The sequence below is a fragment of the Leopardus geoffroyi genome, chromosome C1 (genome assembly GCF_018350155.1).
Source record: "Leopardus geoffroyi isolate Oge1 chromosome C1, O.geoffroyi_Oge1_pat1.0, whole genome shotgun sequence".
In the NCBI taxonomy this organism is placed as follows: Eukaryota; Metazoa; Chordata; class Mammalia; order Carnivora; family Felidae; genus Leopardus; species Leopardus geoffroyi.
The window spans coordinates 206672001-206689353 of record NC_059328.1 but is presented as its reverse complement, the minus strand read 5'-3'; the positions used below and the strand labels follow the sequence as shown (position 1 = coordinate 206689353).

The window sequence follows — 17353 nt, the reverse complement described above, 5'->3', positions numbered from 1 at the left end:
GGTGCTTAGTGATTTCCTATCAGGTATATAATGACAACAGAGATTTGCGAAATTAATAGGAAGTAATGAAAACCTGGAAGACCCTGGAAAATTCTGTCTCTGAATGATCCTGAAATTATAAGTGTTCACATAGAGACTGTCCGCTTTTCTTTATATCTAAGAAATGCAAGACAATAAAGTTAGCCTACACAGCAACCATAAACATAAAGCGCTTTGTGAGTTACTGCAGTTCATACGGAGTCAATAAGCCGGTCCAGTCAGAAAAGCAAACAAACTGAACCCCTCAAATTACAGTGAGAGCTGTAAACACAAGCTTAGCCTCTGTGCACATTAATACAGTGTCTCCAGCATTCCAGTTAAATTTTATTCTTGGAGTTGGTAGAATTATGGTTTCATTAATCAAAGAGTTTTCCGCTAGTTCAGAGTAGCAGAGTAGAATGAACTCATTTCTGAGCCAAATGATCTTTAATCCGGGAAGAAAAAGGCAGATTAAGTATGCTTACTTTACATTCCGCCATTGCTTCAAGACATATTGGAGCACATTTTCCATCTCTAATGTTTATAAAAACATGCAAAGTGCCTCTCCAAAGGCACCGTCTATCACTTGTTTGACCCGAGATTCTTTCTTCCACATGTCAATACACAAAATGCACTCATCGATTTATTCATTGAATTAACATCTATTGAACTTTCCTATATCCCAGGCACGAGGCTAGACACTAGGTGTGTTAAAAAAGACACAGTCTGTGTCTTCCTGGGACTTTCAGTCCAGTGGCAAGAATCATCCAAGCAGCATGTGAAATGTCAGAAAGGGAAAAAAGCAAAGGGTTTTACTACAAAACTGTAAACCTGTGTTTGGGAGGGAACATTCTGTGTGGTCCTGCCTCCCTAGAACATGGTAGAAATAGTGATCTGCCTTCACTTACCACTACTCATCAGATATTCTCGAAAGAGAGGACACCGGAACCAAAATGGGAGCACGTGGAGATATGCAGTGAATCCAGGAAACAGCTGTTCGAAGTCCGAATAATTCGTACAAAAATTTCCAAAGGCTCCAGCAACGAGCACTCCATGGGGATGAAACCCAAATATGTAGTTGTGACTTGGATCCAAATCCCAAGTTTTGATGAGCTACAGTATGTATTGAGGTTAAAAAAAAAAAAAAAAAAAAGTTCCCTGATCAGTTTCCAATAAGAAACAAAGAAACCCCCTCATGATTAGTTCCTCTGTCAAAAGGAAATAGAGAACATGACTCATGTAGTTAGTGATGTTTCCCAATTTTTAAACTATTTCCTAAGCCCAGGGCCCCTCACACACAGCCTTCTAGATCCCGTTTAGTCGGGGCTGATCTGCTGGCTTTCTCCCTCTGAAAAGGGAAAAGCTTAAACTGTGTGTGATAAAAACAAATTTCCATTCTTCTCCCAACTCAAAATAGTACTACACAAAACAATTCTACTCACATGAATTGGAAAATAGTCCTTAAAATACCTCCACACGGTCCAGCTTCTGACCCAGTTGGATCTCCTGCCCCCCTGCTCTGGGGTACGCCAGTCAAAGTAAAGCCATGTCATATAAGGGACATAGAGGAACCAATAGTTGTGTATGATCAGTATCACAATGATCCCAATGCACACCTGTGCTGTAAGAAAAAAGGGAAAGACCTCAGGAGTCAGGGTCAGTTAGCATCTGCTCACTGTACTATATCACCATCGGCCCATGGCAGGGGGATTGAATACACACAAAGTGTGTTAAACTGAGCCTCATTTCGGGGCGCCTACATGGCTCAGTCAGTTGAGCATCCAACCCTTGATTTCGGCTCAGGTCATGATCCCAGAATCATGGGATCGAGCCCTACATCAGGCTCCGCCCCTTTCCCCTGCTCACACGCACTCTCTCTAAAAAGACAAAAACAAAAAACAAAAAAAACCTGAGCCTCGGTTCAAGTGAGGTAATATAACAAGACAGCAGATGAGGTTAAATGAATTGCCCAAGTCCCACAGAATGGAAGCGGTTGATCTAAATTCATAGCCCACTCTTGGGGCACCTGAGTGGCTCAGTGGATTGAGCACCTGCATTCAGCTCTGGTCATGATCTCATGGTCCGTGAGTTCAAGCCCCACATCAGGCTCTGTGCTGACAGCTCAGAGCCTGGAGCCTGCTTCGGATTTCTGTGTCTCCCTCTCTCTCTGCCCCTTCCCCACTCACAGTCTCTCTCTCGCTCAAAACATACACATTAAATTATTTAATTAATTAATTAATTAATTCACAGTCCACTCTCAAAGTCCATGGTCTACACCACCTCCCTGGCACGATATACGGAGGAATCAGGGCTGAAAGGATGCAGAAGAGTTCCTACTACAGGTGTCTACCTTGCTTAAGCAGCCATCGTTTATGTGCCCACAAAGAGAGAACATTCCAGCGACAAACTCTGTTTCCAGGAACTCTGTTGCGAGAGTCAGAGGTAGCATAGGAGGAACTCCTGACATCTTCCTTTACCTATCACTACTTGCGACATTTCACAACGACAAAGCAAAACCCAAATGGTTTACACACCTCATGACACAGCTTCAAAATATGTGAAGCAAGGACAGACAAAACTCGACCTAAGTAGTAGTGACAAGACCGTTTGCCTTAAAGTAATACATTAAGCTAAGACAGGCATTTTATGTGCGTTCTATCATACTAAAAAAATATTTATAGAAAGAGAAATACATTAATGAGAAAGGGAGAGAGGAGCACAAAGTCATAAAGCTCGACACAATAAATGCCAGCAATTACCATTACTTTAGGAAGTGTCCTTGCCTCTTTCTCTTCTGTTATGTGCTATACTCTCTGTTCTAGAGCCGACTTCAGTCCCCCAAACTCCTGTCTACTCTCTATCAGCTTTGCTACAGTTTTGTTCCCAAACGATCATGATCGGATTAACAGCACCTTGAACTATGACAGTTTGCTAGATACAACTTGTTTGTTTGTTTGTCTGTTTTGGCTAAAAACAGAACAAGTATTTATATTTCTGGAGATATATAAATCCATACACATCCCAGCATAGATTTACGCTTAATGGACCCCAGTAAGAGAACTGACCTGCTTTCTCCAGGGTAAGGTTTGTTTACGAAAAGGTGCATGAAAAGTTAAGGAAGTATGTGCCCTCTAACCCTCCGTGGGGTGTTTTGTTCCATTTTGGAACAGCCAGCGAAGTTTCCATGACTCCGGGGGCACAGCCAAAAGGGTGCCCTTTGTTCTCACTCCTACCAGGATCATTTCATCTTGCTTCACCTGCTTGCCTCTACCCAGGTCTGAGTGCTGACAATTTACCACTGTTGGTTAATCTTCTCTTTATTTTACTAAAATGTGTAAAAAAAAAAAAAGTGTACAAGAAAACTTAGGTAGATCTCATTACTCTGTACTCTGTGGTAGATCAGGTGAGCTAAGACAGGGGAGAGAACAGTTCATGAGGGGTGACCATCTCCCACAGGCAGTGTCATTTTCTCCTCCTCACAACCCTCAAGGTACACATTACTGTACCCAGTTTGCAGTTGTGGAAACTGAGGCTCAGGGATTTTGAGGGTCCAAAGGATTTGAACCTGGATCTGCCTAAATTTTTAAACCCACCCACCTTTTTCTTTTTTAACAAAACCAAACTATTCTTAGCTTATGGCAATGGCACCATAAACTTACAAGTACTTATTACAAGCGGATAAGCAGGCTCATAGGCATAAAAAATCAGGTAAATGGGAGGTTCTGTTTTTCTTACTATAATGATGGAGAGACTGAGACCAAAAGCATACTGACTCAATTTGAACCACAGAGGGAGTCGAGCAGGTCCAGAAATAAAATCCCCCGGCCATTAATTCAGTGTTTCACTAACCCAACCACATACGCACTAATTGAATACATATTGCATATGTCTTTAACAGCCACTGGATGTTCTGCACGTACGATGGTTAAGACACGGATCTGGAATCTGACTGCTTATGTTGGAATCTGCCACCGACTAGCTGCCGAACAGGGGGCGAAGTTCTTTCGCTCCTTGAGCCTCAATTCCTTTACCTGTGAGATGGGCTGATACCAGCACCTGCCTCCCCGGACTGTTGGGAAGGAGACGCAGAGAGGCCACCGTGCCTGGCACCGAGCAAGCACTTGACAATGGGAGCCATCGTTATGGTAACTGTGTTCACTATTACACGCTTGGGGAACGCAAAAAATAAAAGCAGATAAGATATTGCTCATGTTCCTGTCACTCCACAACAAGTACTGTTCAAATTTTTCCTTGTGGCCTTTTCTGTTCCTATGAACAGGTTATGTTTCCTAAACATGGTTGATCACATTTTTTTTATTTCTGTATTTTATCGCTTATGATTATCTCACGTTAGCTGTTTTATAACACCGATGTGGCCTTAAAACCTTCATAAATGGTATTTTTGAGAACTGATGAACATTCCATTGAATGTCAATACTACATCAACCATTCTTCTCTCTTTGAGAATGTGGGCTTCTAACAAATTTTCTCTATGCACATAATCCGGCATCACATTTCCCCACATTTTAATTTACTTCCATAGGACAATTAGTAAAACACTACACCGCTGAGCAGAAACGCCTTTGTCACTTGATATACTTTGAGAGCTTACGATCCAAAGGAGCTGTCCTAATTTAAACCCCCTCACTCCACACATGGCACACATTCTTTAATATTTCGGAGGCTGATGCCTTATCCATTAGGCTACTGGGTCACATTCTTTAATATTTCGTATCACAAACAGCACCAAAATAGCTTTTTAAATCCCGTGATCCTAAATTGGACTGAAAGAAGAAAACACTAAGAAAACTAGGTGACTGGATCACCTCTATTTTCTATTTTTATCTCATTAAGCGATCCAACGTAACACGACTCTTCCGAATTGGAGGTCAAAGAGAAAAGATACAAAAGTCTACTCCAACCCATGGTGCAGTTCTCAAAACTGAGGTTGACATCTCATAAAACTGCCTTGATCCACATTCCAAGTTGCACGGGAGGCCTGAACTTCAGTTGCTTTGACTGGGGTGCAGGCTGAACAAGCCAGCCTCTGTCGTTCGTACTCTTTTAGGATTTCATTCCCATAGATTCTACTTCCTCCACATCATAAAGAAGCTTCCCCCCCTTCACTTTTTATCCTGAGGTGAAATTCACATTGATATAAATCAACCACTTTAAGGAAATTAATCCAGGGACACTTAGCACATTCACGATGTCGTGCAACTACCAACTCCACCGGCTTGCAAAATACTTAGATCACCCGAAAATAAAACCCTGAACCCACTAGGCAGTTACTCCCCGTTTCCTTCTCCTCTGCCCCTGGCAACCACCAACGTACATTCTATTTCTGTGGATTTACCTACTCAGGATATTTCATAAAAATGGAACGATCCAATATGTAACCTTCTGTAGACTTTCACTTGATATCAAGTTTTTGAGGCTCGTCCATCCTGAAACATGTATCAGGACTTCATTCCTTTTTAGGACTGAATAATATTCCCATACACAGGGATATATCATAATTCGTTTATCCATTCATCTGTTCAACATTCATCATTCAAGGGCTAAAATTAACAACTCAGACAACGACAGATGTTGGCGAGGATGCAGAGAAAGAGGAACCCTTTGGCACCGTTGGTGGGAATGCAAACTGGTACAGCCACTATGGAAAACAGTATGGAGGTTCCTCAAAAAGTTAAAAATAGAACTACCCTACGACCCAGCAATTGTACTACTAGGCATTTATCCAAGGAATACAGGTGTGCTGTTTCAAAGGGGCACATGCAGTCCAACATTTATTATAGCAGCACTATCGACAATAACCAAAGTATGGAAAGAGCGCAGTGGCCATCGATGGATGAATGGATAAAGAACATGTGGTATATATATACAATGGAGTATTACTCTGCAATCAAAAGAATGAAATCTTGCCATTTGCAACTACATGAATGGAACTGGGGGGTATTATGCTAAGCGAAATTAGTCAGAGAAAGACAGATGTCACATGACTTCACTCATATGAGGACTTTAAGAGACAAAACAGATGAACATAAGGGAAGGGAAGCAAAAATAATATAAAAACAGGGAGGGGGACAAAACATAAGAGACTCTTAAGAGAACAAACTAAGGGTTGCTGAAGGGGCTGTGGGTCGGGGGATGGGCTAAATGGGCAAGGAGCATTAAGGAAGACACTTGTTGGGATGAGCGCTGGGTGTTATATGTAGGGGCTACATCACTGGATTCTACTCCTGAAATCATTACTGCACGGTACACTAACTAACTTGGATGTAAATTTTTAAAAAATAAATAAATAATTTTTTTCACTTCCTAAAAAAAAGGAAAGAAAAGAAAAGAAATCAAGATAGGTATACCGGATACAATGGTACATTGCAGTCTAAATGAAAACAAAATCTCATTTGTAGTAAAAGAAAAAAAAAAAGAAAAAGAAAACATTCATCATTCAACATCTGGGTTGTTTCCACCTTTTGGCTCCCGTGAAGAGGGCTGCAATGTCCTACCCGCTTCAAGAGGGCTAAACATCAGAAACAAATAAGACTCAGTCAAAATGTGTGGCGTGGTCATTAAATTCAGCATCACCGATAAAGGGACAAAATGACATGATGCCTCTTGATGGGATTTGATGGGAAATACACCCCATCACCTTTGCCGGCTTTTTGCCAAAAGTGCTGAACCTGACTCCAATCGTAAGAACATAATTAGGCAATTCCAGACTTTGGGACATTCTAGAAGATAATTACCGGGGGCTGTTTAGAAAATATCAATGTTACAAAAGGCTGCCTTCTCTGCAGCATTTAGCAATGATCTTCCTCTGCTACCCCTGCCCCCCACATTTCTGACTCCAGTGGGCTCACCTGTGCCTCCATCAGTGAAATGGTGCTGAACAAGGGCACTGTACAATGTCTCATCCAGGGCCAATGCTCCCAACAGTGGTAGCCGAATTTGATAAATCAGTGAATCCTAAAAACGTGCTTTGTCTATAGGCATTTCTTCAAAGACCTGACGTACATAAATTCCTTTACGTTCTAGGTTTAACTTTATCAGTTTTTCAACATTTAAGAAAGTAATATTTGTAACATGGAAAAATAACTGGTTAATGAAACATACAGATACCACGAAAAGCGTAAAGAATAGTGATGGTGTATAGGAAACACTCAACAAATGCTATTAGCCACCACTGACCGCTTGGGACCTTCGGAAACACCAATGTCACAGGGCTCAATCCAAAATGCTAGTTGATTTGTTCTCCAGCGCACATATTACTTCAGTAAAAATAAATCTAAAAAAGGTAAACAGCAAGAGAAAATATGCCAAAATATTAACAGAGAATCTCAAACAGGCTCCATGCTCGGCACGGAGACCGACATGGGACTCGATCCCACAACCCTGGGATCATGACCTGAGCTGAAATCAAGAGTCGGACCCTCAACCGACTGAGCCACCCAGGCGCCCCAAAAGATTATTTTTTTAAAAAAAAAAAAGAAATATAGGGGCGCCTGGGTGGCTCAGTCGGTTGAGCATCCGACTTCAGCTCAGGTCATGATCTCGCGGTCCGTGAGTTCGAGCCCCGTGTCAGGCTCTGTGCTGGCAGTGCAGAGCCTGTTTGGGATTCTCTGGGTCTCTCTCTCTCCAACCCCCCCCCCCTCTCTGCCCCTCCCCCACTCACGCTGTCTCGTCTCTCTCAAAATAAATAAGAAAAACAAATGCAGGGGCGCCTGGGTGGCTCAGTCGGTGAAGCATCCGACTTCAGCTCAGGTCATGATCTCGCGGTCCGGTCCGTGAGTTCGAGCCCCGCGTCAGGCTCTGTGCTGACAGCTCAGAGCCTGGGGCCTGCTTCAGATTCTGTGTCCCGCCCTCTCTCTCTGCCCCACCCCTGCTTGTGCTCTGTCTTTTTCAAAAATGAATAAACATAAAAAAAAGTTAAAAAAAAAAAGAAATAAAACGGCTCCACTAGAAACAAAGGAAAAAAAAAAACTACACAAAACTGAAGAACAAATCTACTTAAGTAACAATAGTCTCATCTTGAACATGATTCTATTAAATTTCCATGAGCAAACAGCATCAGAAAAATATTACAAAAACTATTGAGGTTTGTTTACTTGGGTTTTAATAGTGACCAATATTAAGAAATAATTGAAAATATTTAATTTGTATATGTAGCCTTCCTATTTGTATCCAAGAAGTTTTCACTTTTCCCCTATGGAAATTGGTTCTATACTTATTTTAACCATGTAACCCAGGATGGGGAACGAAAATGGAATTCAGAGTCCAGCGGGCACATTCTTTTCTTTTCCTGTTCCCGAGGCATTGTATTTCAAAACACAATCAGAGTCATCTGTTGATTATAAGAATGGAAGCGTAATATTCTTCTGATTTTTAAAATTCCTATTTTAAGAGCACTTACCCCCCAGAGTTTCTTAGGGTGATACTAAAAGACAAATCTCAGACCCCTCTGCAGAATTTTGCAGCTCAGTATTCCTCGAATGTGGGTCAGCTCCCCAATGCTTTTAAAAAGTTTTATGGATAGGGGCGCCTGGGTGGCGCAGTCAGTTAAGCGTCCGACTTCAGCCAGGTCACGATCTCGCGGTCCGTGAGTTCGAGCCCCGCATCAGGCTCTGGGCTGATGGCTCAGAGCCTGGAGCCTGTTTCCGATTCTGTGTCTCCCTCTCTCTCTGCCCCTCCCCCGTTCATGCTCTGTCTCTCTCTGTCCCAAAAATAAATAAACGTTGAAAAAAAAATTAAAAAAAAATAAAATAAAAAGTTTTATGGAGAGGAAACTGCATTTTTCTTATTTAAAAGCAAATTCAGGGGCGCCTGGGTGGCTCAGTCGGTTAAGCGGCCGACTTTGGCTCAGGCCACGATCTCGCAGTCCGTGAGTTTGAGCCCCGCGTTGGGCCCCGTGCTGACAGCTCGGAGCCTGGAACCTGCTTCGGATTCTGTGTCTCCCTCTCTCTCTGCCCCTCCCCAGCTCACACTCTGTTTCTGCCTCTCAAAACGGAATAAATGTTAAAAAAATTTTTTTAAGTAAATTCATTATTGGACCTACTTCTTCATTTAATAAAGGCAAATAAATTACAAGGATCCAGGTACAATCAGTCCCATGTTCTTAATATTTCTGAAATGTTTACAAGCTAAAGGACAAAATAAACAGAACTACTTTGTATAGCCACAAACTGAAAACTGTAAGAAAAGAGAGACATAACTAAATACAACATGTGGGTTCCTTTGCTATAAAGGACATTTGTGGGGCAGCTACTGGAATGTGAATAGGGTCTATGTATGGATTAGATCATTGAACTGCATCACTGTTAATTCTTCTCATTTGGATAATTGTACTGCGGTTATGTAAGAGAATGTCTTTGGTTTTAGAAAATGTACACTAAAGGACTCAAGGATAAAGAGAAAGCATATCGTAGCTTATCCTTAAATAGTTAAAAAAAATAATAACTGTGTGTGTGTGTGTGTGTGTGGAGAGAGATAGGGACAGAGAAAGAAAAAAACATGGTAAAATGTTACACTGGGGAATGGGATAAAGGAATACTAGAATTTTTGTAACTTTCTAGAATTTTTATTTTCTAGAATTATTATTTCTGGAATTACCTCAAAATACAAAGTTTTAAAAAGTTAACGGCCCTTCCTGAGACCTACAGAATCAAAGTCCCTGAGTAATCTGCATTTTAACAAAAATGCCCAAGGGAATCTTAAATATGCTCTAAAGTTTAGGGGCACCTGGGTGGCTCAGTTGGTTGAGTGTCTGACTCTTGATTTCTGCTCAGGTCAGGATCTTGCAGTTTGTGGGATTGAGCCCCACGTCAGGCTTCATGCTGACAGCAAGGAGCCTGCTTGGGATTCCCTCTCTCTCTCTCTCTCTCTCTCTCTCTCTCTCTCTGTCCCTCTTCCGCTCATGCTCTCTCACTCTCTCTCTCTTCCTCTCAAAATAAATAAATATTCAAAAAATACGTTCTAAAGTTTAAAAACTTCTGATATAAATAATATCACACAGTGGAGGACTCAATACTTTTGAGATATCAATTCTCTCCAAATTAACCTATAGACTAATCTCAATCAAAAATCAATCCCAATGAAAATCCCAGAAGGGGTGTGTGTGTGTGTGTGTGTGTGTGTGTGTGTGTGTGTGTGTGTGGAAATTGACAAGCTGATTCTCAGGTGCATATGGAAACACAAAGAATCTATGATAATCAAAACAACTCTTTAAAAAAAGGACCAAGGTTTCAGGGCTAACGAGATCAGACTCCACAAAGTATTATAAAGCCACAGTAATCACAACAGCATTGTACTGGCATGAAGATAGACAAACGAGGGGCGCCTAGGTAGCTCAGTCAGTTAAGTGTCCGACTTCGGCTCAGGTCATGATCTCACAGTTCATGAGTTCAAGCCCCACATCAGGTTCTCTCTGCTGTTGTCAAGGAGCCCACTTCAGATCCGCTGTCCCCCTCGGTCCCTCCTCTGCCCTTCCTCTGCTCACTCTCTCCCTCTCTCTCTCAAAATAAATAAGTAAACTTTAAAAATTAAAAAAAGAAGAAGGAAATACTGCCATTGTGATGGACCTTGAGGGTATTATGCTATGTGGACTAAGTGACAGAGAGAAAGATCAATACTATATGATCTCACTTGTGTGTGTATCTTAAAAAGAAAACAAACCAAAAGCACCTAATTCATAGGTACAGAGAACAGATTGGCGGTTGCCAGAGGCAGGAGGGTGGAGGGGTGGGCAAAATGAGCGAAGGGGGTCAAAAGATACAAACTTCCAGTTAGAAGATAAATAAATCCGGGGGATGTAATGCACAGCCTGGTGACTAGAATCAACAACATTGTATTGTATTTGAAAGTTGCTAAGAGGGTAAGTCTTAAAGGTTCTCATCACAAGGAAAATTATTTGTAACTATGGGTGGTGATAGATGTTAACTAAACTTATTATGGTAATCATTTTGCAATGTGTACATGTATCAAATCATTATGTCATACACCAAAACCTAATACAATGTTGTAAGATTGGATGACAGGTGTTTAACATTTATCTCAAGGAAAGATGTTTGATTTCATGATTTCATATTTCAAGGGCTAATAGCTTAAACTCATTTCCTGGAAAGAAAAATGCCTTCCAAAACTTTGATTTAGAGATCTTAAAAGATATACCTAATAAAAACCCTCTTGTTGGGGTGCCTGGGTGATTCAGTCGATTAAGCATCCATCTTCGGCTCAGGTCATGATCTGGTCCATAGGTTCAAGCCCCGCGTCGGGCTTTGTGCTAACAGCTCAGAGCCTGGAGTCTGCTTCAGATTCTGTGTCTCCCTCTCTCTCTGTTCCTCCCCCACTCACGCTCTGTCTCTGTCTCTCAAAACTAAACGTTAAAAAAAAAAAAAAACTCTTGCCAACACTGAAAGTAGCTACAACATCAACTCCTTACTTCAAAATTGACAATTAAATGGAAGGAAATAAGTAAGCTCTTATCCTACCTTTTCCAGTAAGAATTGAATTGTAGGGTAGTCAAACAGCCCTAGCTGATGGGGGGAAATTATTCGTTGCATAAATTCTAGCTATGATGAATAAATGACAGAATAAAAACACTGCCATTTTGCAGTCCCCCATAGAACAGTTCATTCAAGCGAGCATCATTAATGGAGACTTATGTCACTAGGTGGCAGGGCAATGATCAACGGAGAACTTTCATTTGCACATGTCAACGACTGGCCAGCCCTCAGATGACTTCCTGTTTGGACCCACTGACCACTCTTAGACACAACTAATGGGACAACTAGACATTCTGTGCATCCTGACGGAATGTGAAGCACAGAGCAGTACCTGGGAAGAGGCCTTGACACAAAGGTTTCATCTACATCTAATCAAGCTTTAGCTCTAACTCTCACTGTCGAAGAAATATAGGAGACTGAGGAACAAGTTACCACCACAAAGAAGCAGTCAGGGCTACATCTTGCAGGACAGATAACCTGGTTTCCTTAGGGCTTCACGACAAGCAAACAAATAGGAAACACTGTTCTAAATTAAAAGACATGTAAAAACCAAATGCAGGAGCATCTGGGTGGCTCAGCCAGTTAAGCATCCAACTTCGGCTCAGTTCACGGTCTTGCAGTTCGTGGGTTCAGGCCCCGCATCAGGCTCTGTGCTGACAGATCGGAGCCTGGAGCCCTCTTTGCGGTCTGTGTCTCCCTCTGTCTGACCCTCCCCTGCTCACTCTCTCTCTCTCTCTCTCAAAAATAAATAAACATCAAAGAAAAAAAAATAAACAAAAAAACAAAAAACAAAACCAAATGCAATACAAAGGTCTTGTTGAGAACCTTGTTCAGATATATCCCCAAAGTGTATTTTTGACACAGTTCAGAAAATATGAACTTACTTTAAATGATTTTAAGCAGGATTGCCTGGGTGACTCAGTCGGTTAAGCGTCTGACTCTCAGTTTCGCCTCAGGTCATGATCTCACGGTTCATGAGTTCAAGCCCCTCATCGGGCTCTGCACTGGCAGTGTGGAGCCTGCCCAGGGTTCTCTCTCTCCCTCTCTCTCTGCCCCTCCCCTACTCATCCTGTTTCTGTCTCTCTCAAAATAAATAAATAAACTGGAAACATTTTTAAGTGATTTTAAACAATTATGCCACATATGTACTCTGATTATGTAAAAAAGATACTTAATTCTATATCTCCGTACTAAAATATTTAGGATTAAAATATAACAACGTGCTTTGTCTTAAAACGTTTTTGCAAAACAACTGATGAAACAAATACAGCAAATTGTCAAAATAATTATAAATCCAGGTAATGGGTAAATGAGAGTTCACACACTTCTATTTTTTGTATGTTGAAATTTTTCCAAATAAAATTATCAAAATATATAACACAAAGTCATATGTTCCTAGTAACACAAAAGTCAAATGCGTGCAATGACTTTTTATGGTCTGTCTATGCAGACATTTAAATGGTCTGCAAGTCAGTCCAGTCCGACTCAAATTAGGAATCATTGGTCATGCCTAAGTCACTAGTCCACGCGCATTTAACACCTGTGGCTCCGCCCGCTTTGTAGAGCCATGTGACCTTGAGCAACTTCACCTCTGAGCTCCCTCCTCTGTAAGATGAGTACAGGGGTAGCTCCTACCTCGCAGGGCTGCTGTGAGGATGACATGGGTTAATACAACTAGCGACCCATGGGGCGGATAGCTTCCCCTCTGGGTGACAGAGTGAGACAGTCATTCAACAAGTATTTGTTTCATACCTTCCGTGGGCTCGGCACGTGCCGAGCGCTCCCGCACTGAGCCGGTGGACAAGGATGGTAATGCGGACCTTTCTCGAGTAACCGCAGACATACACAGACACGAGCAATGACAAACACGAGAAAAGGACAACGGGCTACCAGAGAGGAGCTGATTGACCAGCAGGCTAGATCATCTCCAAGTTCAAGCCATACATGTGGGCAGCAGAGCGGTTAAGGCAGGGACTCTGGGTAGAATACTTAGGTTTCCACCCAGCTTCTCCACCTCCCACTGTGTGTGACCTTGAACAATTTACTTCACCTCTTCGTTTCCTCATCTGTCCAACGAGGGCAGAAATGAACAGTCCTTTACCTCACAGGGTCGTGGTGAAGGCTGAACGGTTAATAGTGTAGGGTGCTTAGAATGGGATCTGGAACGTACTATGCCCTAATGTGTTTGTTGTTACCTCGCTGGCTCAGCGCAAAATGGAGTATCATGCTACCACCCCTGTCTCCGTTTGGCCTGCGAGGACTTCATGAGTTAATGTTTTGAAGTTCCTTTGTCAGGAAACCCTAGCTGTACAGCAGAGTCACGTGGAGCATCTGTGTGCGTATACGCGCACACACAGTTACATATTTACAGAGACACACACATACTGACGCGTGGGCTCCGTTCCGTAACAAATGAATTAAGACGTTCTGGGGATAGAGCCTGGGCGTCTGCGTTTTTTTTTACAAGCTCTTCCAGTGTTTCTCATGTGCAACCAGGGTCGAGAACCACTGATCTAGGCATTCAAAACTGTGAAACCATTTCAAAAGTGTAGACGTCTACAGTGCAGTGGGCTTATTATTACTGATCGTACTGCGGCCTCAACGTACAACCTGTCAGCTCCTTACAGCACACAAGTGACCTTAGCCTTCAGAAGAGTGCACGTTCTCCATAATTCCTCCCTCCTCCCATACCATCCCCCATCTACTCCAATCGCTGGACAAACATCCAGGGGAGAAAAAGGGGCTCAGGTAAGCCACCCTGCTCTATCTAGCGACTGCCTCACGTGCCCTTTCCAGATGGGATCAACTTGGGAACCCACTAGAACCCCTTGGGTCGAGTTAATTACAAAAAGAAGCCACCCAACCCAACTCAACCCAGTCTATCTAGTAGAAAGGTGCCTTTCTGCACCCGGATGACCTTAAACACAGAAAAGTCAACAAGGCAGTTGGTCACGAGGGTGGGAAGAGGAAGGAATCAGGCTGTAAAAATAATCGGGCGCTGGTTTTCCTTTTACGAATCGACAGTTCAAGAAAAGAGTTTAGCAACTTCTGAGGGGCTACAGTGCAATGTTCCATGGCTGGATTGGGTCCTGGTTATATTTGGGTATGTCCATTTGCCAAAATTCATCTGTATGCCTATCATCTTTGCCTTTTATGGTAGGTAAGCTACGCCTCAATCAAAAAGACAAAAAAGCACAGGTTAAAACAGTTGGCAAATAATCGTTTGTTCGCTACGAGGTTCACACGGGGAGAGAAACCAAAAAGGAGAGTCCCAAGTTAGCTCAAACTCCCTCCTTGACCTGTTTGCTCTGGCTTAGGCGGAAGAAGGGCTGGAATCTCAGCTCGTCCTTGGCCAAGGACTGGCCGCGAGGGAGGAAACGGAGCCCCCCGCACTGCGGCGTCTGGCCTGGGTCTCGCGCGGCCGGGAGCGCGCGGGGTCCTTACCGAGCAGGAGGAAGGACAGGACCCACTGCAGCACCGCGGCCGTCTGCAGCCGCCGCGCCAGCGGGATGTTCAGCGGCGCAAACTCGACCTTCATGGTCCCGCGCGGGAGGGGACTGCGCCGACCGCGGGCGCTTCGAACCTGGTGGCTCCGCGGCGCGTGGGAGGAGCGTGCGGCCGGATCCGGGCCCCGCGCCGGACACCCCCGGGGGCGGAAAGAGGGGGACGGGCGGCGGCCGCGGAGCAGGCGTGGGCAGAACTTCGTCCGGGGGTGGGGCGCGAGGGCTGAGGCTGGGGGCTGCCAATCGCGCGCGCCCGGGCCCCAGTGCAGCTGGCGCGCCCGGGGCGCATTGGCTGGCGCGCCGCGGCGCTGGGGAGAGCGCGCCGCTTTGGGCACTAGGGGTGGCCAGAGGGGTCAGCTGGCCGCCCGTCGGAGCTCGGCAGCGTGGGCTCCGGCAGCCTTGCGGAGGACCTGGGATCTCCACCGGGATCTATTGTTCGGCTGATCGATCACCTTCAGCATCCGCCCTTAAACCCACCCCTTCCTCCGAACTCTCTGAGGCTGGGGAAGTGTTGGTTCAAAGGATCGCCCACCAGGTGGAAGAAGGTGCGGGACGTAGCTTCTCTGGTCGCAGGGTACTCTTGTGTTTACTGGTCTGTATCCCCTCCACCACCCCATAAACCCCGAGGAAAGGGGCGGGGGGGCGGGGGGGAGAAGGGAACAGGAATTTGGTCTCCTCACTTGGGTACTCAGATCTCTACACTAGTCTGGAGACCTTTCGCTTAATCATTTATTCAACAGATATTGACTGAATATCTACCACATGCCAGGAACCGTTGTGTCCCTGCGTATACACCTGGTAACCCAGTCGCGCATTCATTCTGCTCTCAGAGAGCATGGATTATGGGCAGAGACAAACATTAAGCAAAATAACCACACAATTGAGTGTACAACTGCAAAGTGAAACCCTACTGCGAATGACTGAAGGAAGGTTCTAGGACTTAGACTGGAGGTCAGGGTAGTCACTGAACAAGTGACCTTGACTGGAGCTATAAAGGTGGATCTAGTTAACTGAGGGGGTCGTCCAGGCGAAGAAGCACATGTGCAAAGGTCCTGGAGCTGAAACTCAAAACTAATATAGTGGGAGCTCAGGTAACAGGGAGATTAGGGTGGAATGAGGCAAAAATGGCAGCCAAAGGCCAGATCCTCGCGAGGCTGTGTTTAGGGTTCAAGTCTTGCCGCTGAAACTTGCCGCTGAAGGGTTTCAGTTTGATGCATTAAATGGATAGGTTCTCAATAATTGCCTAATCCTTGTGAGGACCTGCTACCTTTTTTTTTTATATGAAATTTATTGCCAAATTGGTTTCCATACAACACCCAGTGCTCATCTCAACAGGTGCCCTCCTCAATGCCCATCACCCATCCCCCTCCCCCTCCCTCCCTTTTCTTTATAAATATTAGTTAATGTGTAGTGGGACAACTCCAAGTGGCAAGTGGCTGTCCAGTCATTGCTAGAACAGATCTGCAACAGGACAAATCAACAAAGTTGACTCGCCATCACCACCATGCCCCTTTCTCCATCAACATTTTACTGGAAAGTTGGGTAAGAAACAAATACTACAAAGTAGTGCAGAGTTGTTTGTGACTTTATGAATACAAAACTTGCTGGTTTGGGTTTTTTGTTTTTGTTTTTTTTCCTAGTTGAGGAATCACTTTCTTCTCATTTAGACTTCTTCCCTGAACCTTCCCCCCGGTGCTAGTGGGGATACTATGAGAACACTCTCCGACATTGTGGGGAGCCCTTCACGCCTCCTAGAGCAATCCTGTGAAAGACGCATTAGCTTTTCAAGGGAAGCATTTTTAAGAATTTCAAGGAAATCCAGGCCCAATGTCACCCAGCTGACAGAGTGGAGCAGCTTCAAATACAGTTTTGTCTCAAACCTAGAGAGAAGAGCCATCGCTTCAGTAAATGAATGTCACGTAGAACAAAGGGTTGCTGAGTGCTTGCTTTGCCCTGGTGTTGATGGCCAAAGTAAATGAAGACATGGTCTCTGAGCATTAGAGCATTCTGTCATTGGTTATTTATGAAAAGGCTTCTGCCAGGCACAAGGTTGAAAATAAGTACGGGCTAGATCTCGCGGTCTGTGGGTTCGAGCCCCACGTTGGGCATTGTGCTGACAGGGCGGAGCCCGGAGCCTGCTTCGGATTCTGTTGACTCCCTGTCTCTCTGCCCCTCCCCCGCTTGTGCTCACGCGCGCTCGCTCTCTCTCTCTCTCTCTCTCTCTCTCAAAAATAAGTAAACATTAAAAATTTAAATAAAATAAAATAAATGGTAGGATTGGTTGATTAGTTGAATTCACAGTTTCCTCGTAAATGAGAAGTGCAA

At 44.0% G+C, this 17353-nt stretch overlaps 2 protein-coding genes across 5 annotated transcripts in view; one reads left to right on the top strand and one right to left on the bottom strand.

Moving 5' to 3' along the window:
* The window catches only part of MOGAT1 (monoacylglycerol O-acyltransferase 1), a 34186-nt gene extending 19004 nt beyond the window's left edge, over window positions 1-15182 (bottom strand). The window contains exons 1-3 of one of the 4 annotated variants that reach the window (XM_045481442.1): window positions 14970-15182; window positions 1461-1639; window positions 927-1131 (exon numbers count right to left, since the gene is read on the bottom strand). In XM_045481442.1, the coding sequence (XP_045337398.1) occupies window positions 927-1131; window positions 1461-1639; window positions 14970-15063 (478 nt within the window). In that variant the 5' untranslated portion in view covers window positions 15064-15182. Of the gene's footprint in view, window positions 1-926; window positions 1132-1460; window positions 1640-6497; window positions 7337-14969 lie in introns of those variants that run through there. The other 3 variants (XM_045481445.1, XM_045481443.1, XM_045481441.1) reach the window with 3 other exon arrangements.
* On the top strand, window positions 15062-17033 carry LOC123596941 (rRNA 2'-O-methyltransferase fibrillarin-like). Its single transcript, XM_045475153.1, has 3 exons — window positions 15062-15069; window positions 15134-15620; window positions 16696-17033. Exons 1-3 carry the CDS (start codon window positions 15062-15064, stop codon window positions 17005-17007), a joined length of 807 nt encoding a protein of 268 aa, XP_045331109.1. The 3' UTR covers window positions 17008-17033.
* Window positions 17034-17353: the final 320 nt, after the last annotated feature.

What these genes read in the sequence shown, in the direction of transcription:
- LOC123596941 (XM_045475153.1), top strand. An exon ending in GGGTACTCTTGTGTTTACTG is followed by an intron (nt 15,621 to 16,695) that starts GTCTGTATCCCC and finishes CTTCTCATTTAG; the next exon opens with ACTTCTTCCCTGAACCTTCC.